Here is a 12405-nt window from a genome sequence, read left to right on the forward strand (position 1 = left end):
TACAGGAGGAAGAGGCGGAGAGGAAAAAGAAGAGGAAGAGGGGGAGGAGGATGAGGATGGAGAAGTAGAAGAGCAAAGTGAGGAGGAAGACTTTACCTGATTGGTCACCCAACCCCAAATATTCAGACCAATCAGAGAGCAGCTTGTTTGACCTTTTTTTTTTCCAACATAACAAATTCTGCCCTGTACACATGTGTAGCATTAAACAAATACTATTGCGATTGAAAATACATAAATAAAAAAAACAATATTCCATTTTCTGCATAGTTTAATATTAAATTCCCAATATTATACAGAATTCAAGCTATCTCTAAATATCTCATAATACAATATCTTTGATATGAAAGATTATCCCTTTCATTCATTATAGTTATTAAATTAAGCATTCTATGAATCAATAACATACAAAATAGTTACAATATATCAATTGTATGCACACATCCAATTTGTCAATACTCAGAGCAATATTTTAGGGAGGAAAAAATACATGTATTAATTTATTTGTTAATCTATTGGTTCTTCGTAAGGTCTTTATTGCCACTTTCTGCAGGCAATACACATAATTTTTAGAAATGTTATTTCTTTTTTTTTCAAAATTGGTCGGGAATATTTTATTGCAGGCATTGCGACAAAGACCCAGATAAGGATATTTGCTTTCAAAAACACAGATAATGCTACCCCACAGATTACAAGTTAGATACAGTTCTCAAATTGAAATACAAACATGTCGGGGTCGAGTTAAAAAGTTAAAGCAGGAAAGAACATTGCTGAATATGAATTAAACTTAATGCATATGGCTGCGAGTAAGCCAATCAGCTCAGGGCAGAATAGACTAATTTGCATATGCTAATTAAGTTGATAAGCAATTGACAGTAAAATCCCTAAGATTACTTGATTCCCTGAAAAATACCAGTGCAGCCAATGAATTTATTTTATTAGCAAATAAGACAACAATGAATAGAAATTTCCAGAAATGCTAACAAATTAATTTGCAGCTTTGACATTTTGATTGGCTCTTCTCATGTCACCACCTGTATACACTATAAGCTGATGATTACCCAATCACAACACAGCATGGCTGGCTTTCAAATTCAGCATTACAAGCTGTGTAGAGCACGTCATTTACCAGAGCCTGCATACATTTATACCTCTAGAGACAATGCTGAGCATCAGTAGATTATAAAAAAAAAAAAAAATAGTATCACAAAGTTCGGCATATTGCGGTTGCAGAAGGCAATTTGCAAATATATTGTTCATTTACAGTGACTTTAACCCAAAGAATGCCATCATATCATACATTTTTATGCAGTTTTCTATTCCATGTTTATTAATGTTGAACCAAACAACATAATTTCCCCATTGTCTACTTGGTAAACACTTTCAAAACAAATATGAATAATCTATAAGATGATTTTGGTGTTCTAGGAGTAAGTCGTTTTTTTTTTCTATTTTATTTATTTGTTCTCTATGTATGGAACTTTTATTCATTATCATTATTTTTTAACAAACATAAAAGAAAAAACAATACACAAATTACATGTTTCCTAAATTACCAAACATCTGGTTTTCTAAAAATGTTTATATACACACCCATAAGTTAACTGCCAGGAACAGAAAACTGGCATATACAAGCAATCAGATTTGTAATCTAACTTTGATATTTCACCTGCCAAATGTAATTATTCAATTTCGATATTAATTTGGGGCCAATCAGACAAAATGTGACATTTATTACAGCTTTTAGTAAAAAGATTTGAAGAATAAGGTCAATATATTCTGTGAAAGCAACACAAGTTGACAATGATGGTAAAAGGGTAAATGGGAGAATTAGACAATTAAACTAGTAATCCTTGTTTAATAGTATAAAAGAGCGATTAAAAAGTGGACACTGGCCGAAAATGAAGCATGACTAATACCCAGGAATTTAGAATTAGTGTAAACCCAAAGAAGACGCAAATATTTTGTAGATAAAAACTTTTGAATATAATACACAAAAAATTTTATAAAGTACCGGTAGCAGTGAAGATTTGCAAGTCAATTACAGGGAAACTGAATATCAAAGTGAAAAGCCCTGTAACATGAATATTAAACATACAGGTGCTAACCATGTTTGCATAAAAATGAAATATAAAATGATTGCGAAAAAATACTAGTGGACAATACAGGTATAATCTATTGCCATAGAAACAGAACAATAAGGATGAATTTCTGAGAAGTAGATACAATGGAATACTCAAAAAAGGTAGACCCCTTATCTTATATCCTTGCAAGTCAGAAATTTGACAAAAATGTGGGGGTCAAGGGTAATTGATGACAAAAGGACAATTTCTTGAAAAAATAAAATTGAAACGAACATTTTAGTTGAAGTGATCATTTCCACTTTAAAGGTTGATTTCAATCTCCTTAAATTAAACAGGACATTTTTCTGTCAATTATATGAAATATCAATAATTTTTGCTGCAGAATTTACTGTTGAATAAATTATGGGACTCTCAAAATGATCAAACACAAACAATCATTTGAGCTGCGTGAAACAACTTCTAACAGTGTGATTATAATGTTCTGTGATTATAACCCCTAGACCGAACCTATTTAACATACCCATTACATCACAATCAAATTGTGTTGGCTTGTTAGTAAAAATATACAAGAAGGCCAATGCATGCAAATGACTTGATGTAGCACACAACACTATTATGTACAACCTTACTTATACTGAAATACATGAATTATATAAACCATATTTGGTATGACTTGAACATGCTAGCAGTATATGACAAGACGATTAAACCAGGCAACTTGATCTAATATATTTGTTAGTGTAAAGTTTTTGAGATTCATTAAATGCGACTGTGTTGAAAAAACTGAAGTTGAGTGGCACATCGAGCGAAGGAAGTATATTCCATTGACATTGGCCAGGGTACTGTGACAACAGTTGCTTATACATTTTAATGCTTGTACAATGTGCACAATAGGGGTAAGAATAATTAAAGTTATTTTTTTGTTACAATAACATGGTTATGACAGTGACAGTGTGATATCAATATGTTTAATAGACAGACAATCCGATGAGTATTCTTGACATAGTCTTGTAAACACATTGAACAGATCAAATGAAAACCATCTAAAAAGATGGTCATGTGACTAGAGATCGTTCATGTAGACTACCTGGCAACTTGGTTCTTACTCACCAAGTGTTTTGTGTAACTGACATTGTTTTGTCAGTACTGCCAATAACCATAAGTTGCGTAAACGGGCATGGTGTGCAAAAGAAGGTGGTGATGCGGCATACCAACCAGCATCAGGAAATAGCGAGGTCAATGGAAACTTTTATAATGATGAGTCTTTGCTTTGACTTTTTAGGCAAGTACAAGACCAAGCTCTTATAGATCATAGCACTAAACAAAACAGTATTGTGGACAGTCCATTCACATAGCTCAATTGATTTTGATAGTAATCAAGTCTTTTCAGTTACAAATTACACAAATAAAAAGCTGTAAATGCAGAAAAAAAAAAAAATTGTACGACAATAAGCTCCAATAAATGTAAATACTGCTGGATTTTGGTGATTTTCATTGAACAAAACATCTCAGGTGCATTGAGTACTGTTTCAACTATTCGTAGATACTTAATTCATGATGATAACATACAAAAATAGGTATTTCCCCTCCTCCCAAATTGAGATACTAACATACACTGCAATGGATGGTGGGATTGATAAACATTGTAACACCTTTATGCTGTAGTTTTTAACAGTGTAATCTTTGTTGATACATACTGCTAATGTTCTAGTCTAAAATATAAAATATAAGTTCAAGTATGACTGGTCCGTCGCCTTGCTGCGTGACTGCATTGGTAATGACAGGTATCAAGTTATTGTCCAGTTCTTTCATGAATTTACTAGGTAGTGTTTTACCATTGGAACCAATCTCGTAACCGACCTGTGGAAAACAATATGAAAACAAAGTTAGGGAATATAGATGGGAGCTGGAAGCTATTAAGCAAAGAGCAAAAGAAAGCTGTCCATATGATATTGTCAGGTCTTAGTTCACAAAGTAGTCATCATTGTCAGGTCATAGTTCACAAATTAGTCATCATTGTCAAGTCATAGTTCACAAAGTAGTCGTCATTGTCAAGTCATAGTTCACAAAGTAGTCGTCATTGTCAAGTCATAGTTCACAAAGTAGTCGTCATTGTCAAGTCATAGTTCACAAAGTAGTCGTCATTGTCAGGTCATAGTTCACAAAGTAGTCGTCATTGTCAAGTCATAGTTCACAAAGTAGTCATCATTGTCAGGTCACAGTTCACAAAGTAGACATCATTGTCAGGTCACAGTTCACAAAGTAGTCATCATTGTCAGGTCACAGTTCACAAAGTAGTCATCATTGTCAGGTCACAGTTCACAAAGTAGTCATCATTGTCAGGTCACAGTTCACAAAGTAGTCATCATTGTCAGGTCACAGTTCACAAAGTAGTCGTCATTGTCAGGTCACAGTTCACAAAGTAGTGGTCATTGTCAGGTCACAGTTCACAAAGTAGTGGTCATTGTCAGGTCATAGTTCACAAAGTAGTCGTCATTGTCAGGTCATAGTTCACAAAAGTAGTAGTTATTGTCAGGTCATAGTTCACAAAGTAGTCATCATTGTCAAGTCATAGTTCACAAAGTAGTCGTCGTTGTCAGGTCATAGTTCACAAAAGTAGTAGTTATTGTCAGGTCATAGTTCACAAATTAGTCATCATTGTCAGGTCATAGTTCACAAATTAGTCATCATTGTCAAGTCATAGTTCACAAAGTAGTCGTCATTGTCAAGTCATAGTTGACAAAGTAGTCATCATTGTCAGGTCATAGTTCACAAATTAGTCATCATTGTCAAGTCATAGTTCACAAAGTAGTCGTCATTGTCAAGTCATAGTTCACAAAGTAGTCGTCATTGTCAGGTCATAGTTCACAAATTAGTCATCATTGTCAAGTCATAGTTCACAAAGTAGTCGTCATTGTCAAGTCATAGTTCACAAAGTAGTCGTCATTGTCAAGTCATAGTTCACAAAGTAGTCGTCATTGTCAGGTCATAGTTCACAAAGTAGTCATCATTGTCAGGTCACAGTTCACAAAGTAGTCATCATTGTCAGGTCACAGTTCACAAAGTAGACATCATTGTCAGGTCACAGTTCACAAAGTAGTCATCATTGTCAGGTCACAGTTCACAAAGTAGTCATCATTGTCAGGTCATAGTTCACAAAGTAGTCATCATTGTCAGGTCACAGTTCACAAAGTAGTCATCATTGTCAGGTCACAGTTCACAAAGTAGTCATCATTGTCAGGTCACAGTTCACAAAGTAGACATCATTGTCAGGTCATAGTTCACAAAGTAGTCATCATTGTCAGGTCATAGTTGACAAAGTAGTCATCATTGTCAGGTCATAGTTCACAAAGTAGTCATTATCAGGTCATAGTTGACAAAGTAGTCATCATTGTCAGGTCACAGTTCACAAAGTAGTCGTCATTGTCAGGTCATAGTTCACAAAGTAGTCGTCATTGTCAGGTCATAGTTCACAAAAGTAGTAGTTATTGTCAGGTCATAGTTCACAAAGTAGTCGTCACTGTCAGGTCATGGTTCACAAAGTAGTCGTCACTGTCAGGTCATGGTTCACAAAGTAGTCATCACTGTCAGGTCATGGTTCACAAAGTCATTGTCAGGTCATAGTTCACAAAGGAACATCATTGTCAGGTCATAGTCCACAAAGTAGTCGACATTGTCAAGTTATGGTTCATAAAGTAATCATCATTGTCAGGTCATAGTTCACAAAGTAGTCATCATTGTCAGGTCATAGTTCACAAAGTAGTCATTGTCAGGTCATAGTTCACAAAGTAGTCATTGTCAGGTCATAGTTCACAAAGTAGTCATCATTGTCAGGTCATAGTTCACAAAGTAGTCATCATTGTCAGGTCACAGTTCACAAAGTAGTCATCATTGTCAGGTCATAGTTCACAAAGTAGTCATTGTCAGGTCATAGTTCACAAAGTAGTCATCATTGTCAGGTCATAGTTCACAAAGTAGTCATTGTCAGGTCATAGTTCACAAAGTAGTCATCATTGTCAGGTCACAGTTCACAAAGTAGTCATCATTGTCAGGTCATAGTTCACAAAGTAGTCATCATTGTCAAGTCATAGTTCACAAAGTAGTCATTATCAGGTCATAGTTGACAAAGTAGTCATCATTGTCAGGTCACAGTTCACAAAGTAGTGGTCATTGTCAGGTCATAGTTCACAAAGTAGTCGTCATTGTAGTAGTCGTCATTGTAGTAGTCGTCAATGTCAGGTCATGGTTCACAAAGTAGTCGTCATTGTCAGGTCATAGTTCACAAAGTAGTCGCCATTGTCAGGTCATAGTTCACAAAAGTAGTAGTTATTGTCAGGTCATAGTTCACAAAGTAGTCGTCACTGTCAGGTCATGGTTCACAAAGTAGTCATCACTGTCAGGTCATGGTTCACAAAGGAGTCATCATTGTCAGGTCATAGTCCACAAAGTAGTCGACATTGTCAAGTTATGGTTCATAAAGTAGTCATCATTGTCAGGTCATAGTTCACAAAGTAGTCATCATTGTCAGGTCATAGTTCACAAAGGAGTCATCATTGTCAGGTCATAGTCCACAAAGTAGTCGACATTGTCAAGTTATGGTTCATAAAGTAGTCATCATTGTCAGGCCATAGTTCACAAAGTAGTCATCATTGTCAGGTCATAGTTCACAAAGTAGTCATTGTCAGGTCATAGTTCACAAAGTAGTCACCATTAGGTCACAGTAGTCTTGCCTTGTATATGCAAATGAAAGCTTTACATGAACCTTTATGGTTTAGTTCCAGTCAAATTCAAATATGTGTCTCTCAAGCTTAATACAATACAAGCTTATCCATGGGTAAAATGACAAAAAATATAAACATAGTTGAACTCTTGTGACTTTGCCCTTTGTTATATAATATAATTCCCTTTACCATAGTTTATTTCAATATGAATATGCATTGTAATAATTAATTTTGAATACAAACAAGTTTTGGGGTTGAACCAACAGTGGGGAATCAGTATACCGAATGTCCTTAAAAGATGTAAATATCTTACAAAAACATTGGTGCCTTATTTGTTTAATTATTTTAAGGGACATAATTTTATTCAAAGTAATTCAGATATTTTAGTATAAAAACAAATGTCTCATTGCAAAAAAAAAAGTGCTGCATTTAGATGTGAATAGATTCATAAAACATGCAAGATAACAGAACATTTTAGCTGGCTTTGGTCCAAGTATTTTGTACAGGTGTCTGTCAAAAATTAATGATTCACTGAGACAAATATGAACTGCCTCATTGTGTGACTACTGTATTATATGAAAAGTAAAAAAAAAACACCCTTTATGAATAGCTATCATGTTGCAAGCTCTACTTTGTATGCAAATCAACTTAAATAGTTAGTTGGTGTCTAGTGGAGGGAGAAGTCAACAGTACTGTTGCCTCCTGAGAATCTATATCTTCAAACACTGCAATCTTTGAAATGCGTTTTTAAACTAGTATTATAAAAAGTCTATCATTCTGTTCTAATAGCTGAAACATATTCCTGTGAGTTTTCATTTGTCGAATGAACTGTTTGTCAAATACAGAGTACATATATTTTAGAATAATTTTCTTTTTAAAATGTGGATGAAATGTTTTGCTTTTAATGTATTTTTTATATATTGTTTTTTATTTGATAACTTTGAACTAAACAGATTTTCTATTAGCTTCAGATCTTGATCAAAGTTAGGCACCCATTTCATAGGAGTGCTTATATTGATTTTCTGACATCTTGTTTTCTGTAACGATTTTATTGGTAGGTTTGCAAATGTGTATCAGACTGTGCAATCTCTCCATAAGTTAGTTTTGAAACCCAGTATGGGATTCTGAGATACATTACCAAGGATATTATTACAAGATAAATCATTTGCTTCATTGAACACATACAACAATGCATATTTCCACTGAGATCAGTGACCTTTGATGTGTATCACCAGTGATCAGTCAAGTAGAAACAGTCAAAATATTTTATCAGATTTTCTCAATTTTTGCATGATATTTTCATACAGGACATCTGTTGTTCAAACTCAGGGAAGATTTTATACTGATGAATAAGGTGACCAAGTTTGATAAAGTTTGGAATAGAATTAGTAATTTAAAGTTATTATGCACACAATAACAATTATTAACGACGACGACAACGATGACGACAACGCCGGACAAAATTGTTCCCTTAATATACCTTTCCCTTCCATCTTTGATGGTACGGGCAAGGTAAAAATTAAAATTTGGTGAATGGGCAACAGATAAATATATTAACCCTTAACATGCTCCAATTTATCTAAAAAAATAAGACAGACAGTCACTGTGGATTCAATAATCGTAACTTTTTTATTTACCATGCAAAAGTCAATAATGTGATATGTAAACATATCTAGAAAAACCAATCTTTCATAATATTGTATTGTTATGACCACTTATAGATTTTGTGGTATACATTTTGGGTATAAAAACAACAGTTTTAGTAAAATTTAAATAAAAATATTATTCTTCTATTATTTAATATTTATAAGTCAGATGGCTATCATTTATCTGAGGAATTTGTTGATATTTAGAAAAAAAATTTCGGACCATATATACATAAATTAGCATATCATTTGTATATTATTTAGCACCAATGAATGACATTTTATAAAAAAGACTACCTAAATAAGTCGTTATAGTGAATGAAATAACCAACACTTGGATTTGCAGTTTGTGATCATCAAACAGTTGCCACTCCTTATTGATGTATTTTACACAAATTTGGGACTTTATTTTGATGTAATTTTGGTAAAAAAAAATTAAGACAGAAAGTATGTAAATGTCCATGAAAAAAAACTCATGGAAGTAAAATATATAAAATATTGAACAAAACTGTAAATATATTATATGAAGAATGTGATATTTTGATAACAAAAATTGCATTGTAATAAATAAATTTGCATATCATTAGCATATCCATTAGCACCAACAACAACTGTTTGATGAAAAACACATTTGAATGCAAAAGCTGTAAGCATTCAATACATCGCAATTTAGGGGGAAAATCTCCATTTTGTTTACGAAAGCTGTGAAAAGCATTCATGGATAATTATTTATTTACAATTGCAACTAGATCAATTTATTTGTAGTAGTTGCTTGTGTTTTCAAATATGTGTATATATAATAAACAAGCTAATGAGCTTCAGCATGCAGTAGTGAAAATTAGAGAATTGCAGGTAAGTCAAGACAAAATTACAAAATAGAAATTATTCAATAAAAATTCAGACCACAGATGCACACAATACTAAGTGAGTAACGAATTAGGTATCAAAATGGAAATCTGTTGGATCAACTGCATCAAAGTGACGTCTGCTGTGATAAATCTCAAAGCATGGGTATGTACATAAGGCGACTTCACACTTGCGGCACCACACGCGACTCTCTCGTGGACGCTTGCCATCTTGATGCTTTTTGTAGTAGGCTCTGTGAACTACACACTGGCGAGTTGGGTTTTGTTTTTTACTACCAGGGAAAGCAGGGATGGGTGAGGGGAAGTGGCGTTCTTCGAGTCGTCTTAGTGGCTGACCAACTGATCTTCGCCCTTTCGGTGCTGGGATGGGTGCAGTGGTTGCACTAGAAACAAGATCATGAACAATGGATAAACGAAATTTAGCGTGAGTTAGCTTCTTGGCACTGAACTTCCTGTGAAGGATGTAGGCATTAGTGACAAGAAGAGCTATCATGTGGAAAAAAAGCTTGATATACCACTTTGAACGTCGGCGATGCATTGTGTACGATCTGATCATCTGGTCTGAAAGATCCACACCTCCCATATTTTTGTTGTAATCAACAACACACAAAGGCTTTACAATTGGTTCTCCGGATCCCCTGGATAGGCCAACAAATTTCCAATGTGTACTGATGACAACATAGTAACATCACGCTTGACTTTCCATTTCATCGCCAAGACTCCATTTCTCTGATGATAAATGACTTCACCTTGTCGCAATGGCAATTTCAGGGCTGCAGGCATTTCTTTTCTATTCATTCTAGCTGTACCAACTAACATTGTATCTTCAGCTTTTAGATGGTCAATAAGCGTAGGACTGGTGTAGTAATTGTCCGTGTACAGTTTGTATCCCTTGTTCAGCAAACTACCTTTTCTCATCAGCCCCATTACTACATTGAAAGTATGACCTTCATTTTCACTTTCTATTGTATCGGGGTTAGGGGTGTAATTTTTCCCAGTATATATATCAAAAACAGAAGTGTACCCACTTGATGATTCTGACACCATGTATGATTTCAAACCAAAACGATCTGGTTTACTTGGAATGTACTGCCTGAAGTGAATATTCCCTCTCCATGGCACCATTCCTTCATCAAGACTGATACACTGCTCACACGTATAAACTTCCGACAAACGGCGTGTTATGGTGTCATACAGAGGTCGGATTTTGAAAAGAGGGTCATATCCGGCTTCACCGCGAACGACGTAGGCAGCATTATCATTGAAGTGCAGAAATTTTAAAATGAGCTCGAATCTATCCCTTGTCATCATGCTACGATAAAAAGGCGTCAAAATTATCGGATTTAGGCTCCAATAATCATCAAGATCGTTCTTATGGAGCATCGACATAGCGATTGTCATGGCAAGAAAAATCTTCATCTCGTCTATGTTTACATTCTTCCACTTCCGGAGTCTGGAGTGCGGTTCCAAGTTTTCATCGTTGCATGCAAGATGATCATTTGCATAAGAATTTGTCTGCTCAACAATGCTGATAATGTCCTCATCCTTAAGAAATAACTTGACAAAATCTAATGCGGTTGCGTTTTCCGGCAATTGAACATTGAGTCCCGGAACACCGGTGAACGGCAGTACCAAAATGTTGTCGCCACTTGCTTTCGATGACCAGCCAAGACGAGTATCGTCGGCAACTTCCACTCCAGAATTTTCAATCTCCCACTCGGTATCATCATACGGGATATCACCAAAATCGATCTCTTCCGCAGTAAAACCTTCAAATTCGTATTCAGAATCAGAATCGGCAAATATTTCATCCCATACAGCTTGTATTTCAGGGTCATTGAAATGCAAATTTGGCGTCGCCATTTTGATTGCGTTGCTAGTCAAACATTTGTACATGCAATTTGCATATTGGGGGGGGGGGATCCCCGGTTGAGGCAAGAATAACACACACATATACACAGGTCAAAGTTTATTTCATACGTTTTTCGCCTTTATTGATTATGTACTCCACATATACGTCATTCAAAACAACGCAATTTCTCAGAGGGTCGTTTACGATTATTCTCGTACTTCGCTGTGGGATTCAGACACGCTATTACGAGTATTCTCGTACAACGCGTCTTAAGGGTTAAAGTAACTGAGCAGTATCCACTAGTGATTAGCAATTATCAGAAGAAAACAGTGGGACTTACTCTTTCAGAATCTATTGTAACCCGAAGTCCAATCTTGGACATGTGTATTTCTTTGAGTCCATCTAGATGTGGAGCAAGTGCCGCACAGCAACCTTCTGCTAAGGTTTCTGCCAACCGACTCAAGTCAACAGTGTCGCATCTTTGTCCCATCGAGTCTTCACTTTGTAGGAAGAACACTTCAGTCCAGCGTATGGTTTTATTTTCACCCATGTAATCAGTGCTGTTCTGTATTCGTATGCTATCAATGGTTTCCATAGATTTACCATCAATTGGACTCACCACGCTGTGAAACAGATGAAAAAATCCCAGTTGAGAGTTTGGTGCACTTAAATTGTGACCAAAACAAATGTTTTATGCACCTCAATTGGAAAAAATCTAGAACATACATGCTGGGTTTGAACTTCAGAGGAACTGAATGCAATTGTCTTGATGCCCAAAAAGTTGACCTTGGTGGCCTTCAAAAAATACAGTTATATTAAATTTACTAGTATCTGAAAGTTTGCCCACTACTTTGTCCTTGCCAGATGCATGTAGTTATATTTATGTCATAAATTAAGGAAATGAAGTACACTTTTTGTTGAAATCTGTAGGGATCTCAGTTGGCCAAGTCTTTTTTTTAAATCACTTAATAATAATGATTTCTGTGCTATGCTTTGCACAAAAAAACTAAAGCATGTATTAAAAGGATATAAGTTAAAATTCCTTTTGTACACATTGACATTCAATTTTTTTTTTTTTAAATTCAATCTGGTATGTAAATTAGTTCATAAATAAATAGTTTTATGTTACCAAGTGCAGATAAAAGCACTGAGAAAGCCGATGCTGGGCATGGATGTGAAAACAGTTGATTGTGCAAATATTTTTAGATACAGTACTACTCCTTCCACTGGTACACATAT

At 35.1% G+C, this 12405-nt stretch overlaps 1 protein-coding gene across 1 annotated transcript in view; it reads right to left on the reverse strand.

The window, feature by feature from the left end:
• Window positions 1–250: 250 nt before the first annotated feature.
• LOC102801879 (zinc finger FYVE domain-containing protein 16) overlaps window positions 251–12405 on the reverse strand; it is a 56540-nt gene continuing 44385 nt past the window's right edge. Inside the window, exons 15-16 of the mRNA XM_085503420.1 lie at window positions 11507–11789; window positions 251–3941 (exon numbers count right to left, since the gene is read on the reverse strand). Of these exons, the coding sequence (XP_085359546.1) occupies window positions 3789–3941; window positions 11507–11789 (436 nt within the window). The 3' untranslated portion in view covers window positions 251–3788. The remainder of the gene's footprint in view (window positions 3942–11506; window positions 11790–12405) is intronic.

Source organism: Saccoglossus kowalevskii, chromosome 9 (genome assembly GCF_978046115.1).
Source record: "Saccoglossus kowalevskii chromosome 9, keSacKowa6.1, whole genome shotgun sequence".
NCBI classification, from domain to species: Eukaryota; Metazoa; Hemichordata; class Enteropneusta; family Harrimaniidae; genus Saccoglossus; species Saccoglossus kowalevskii.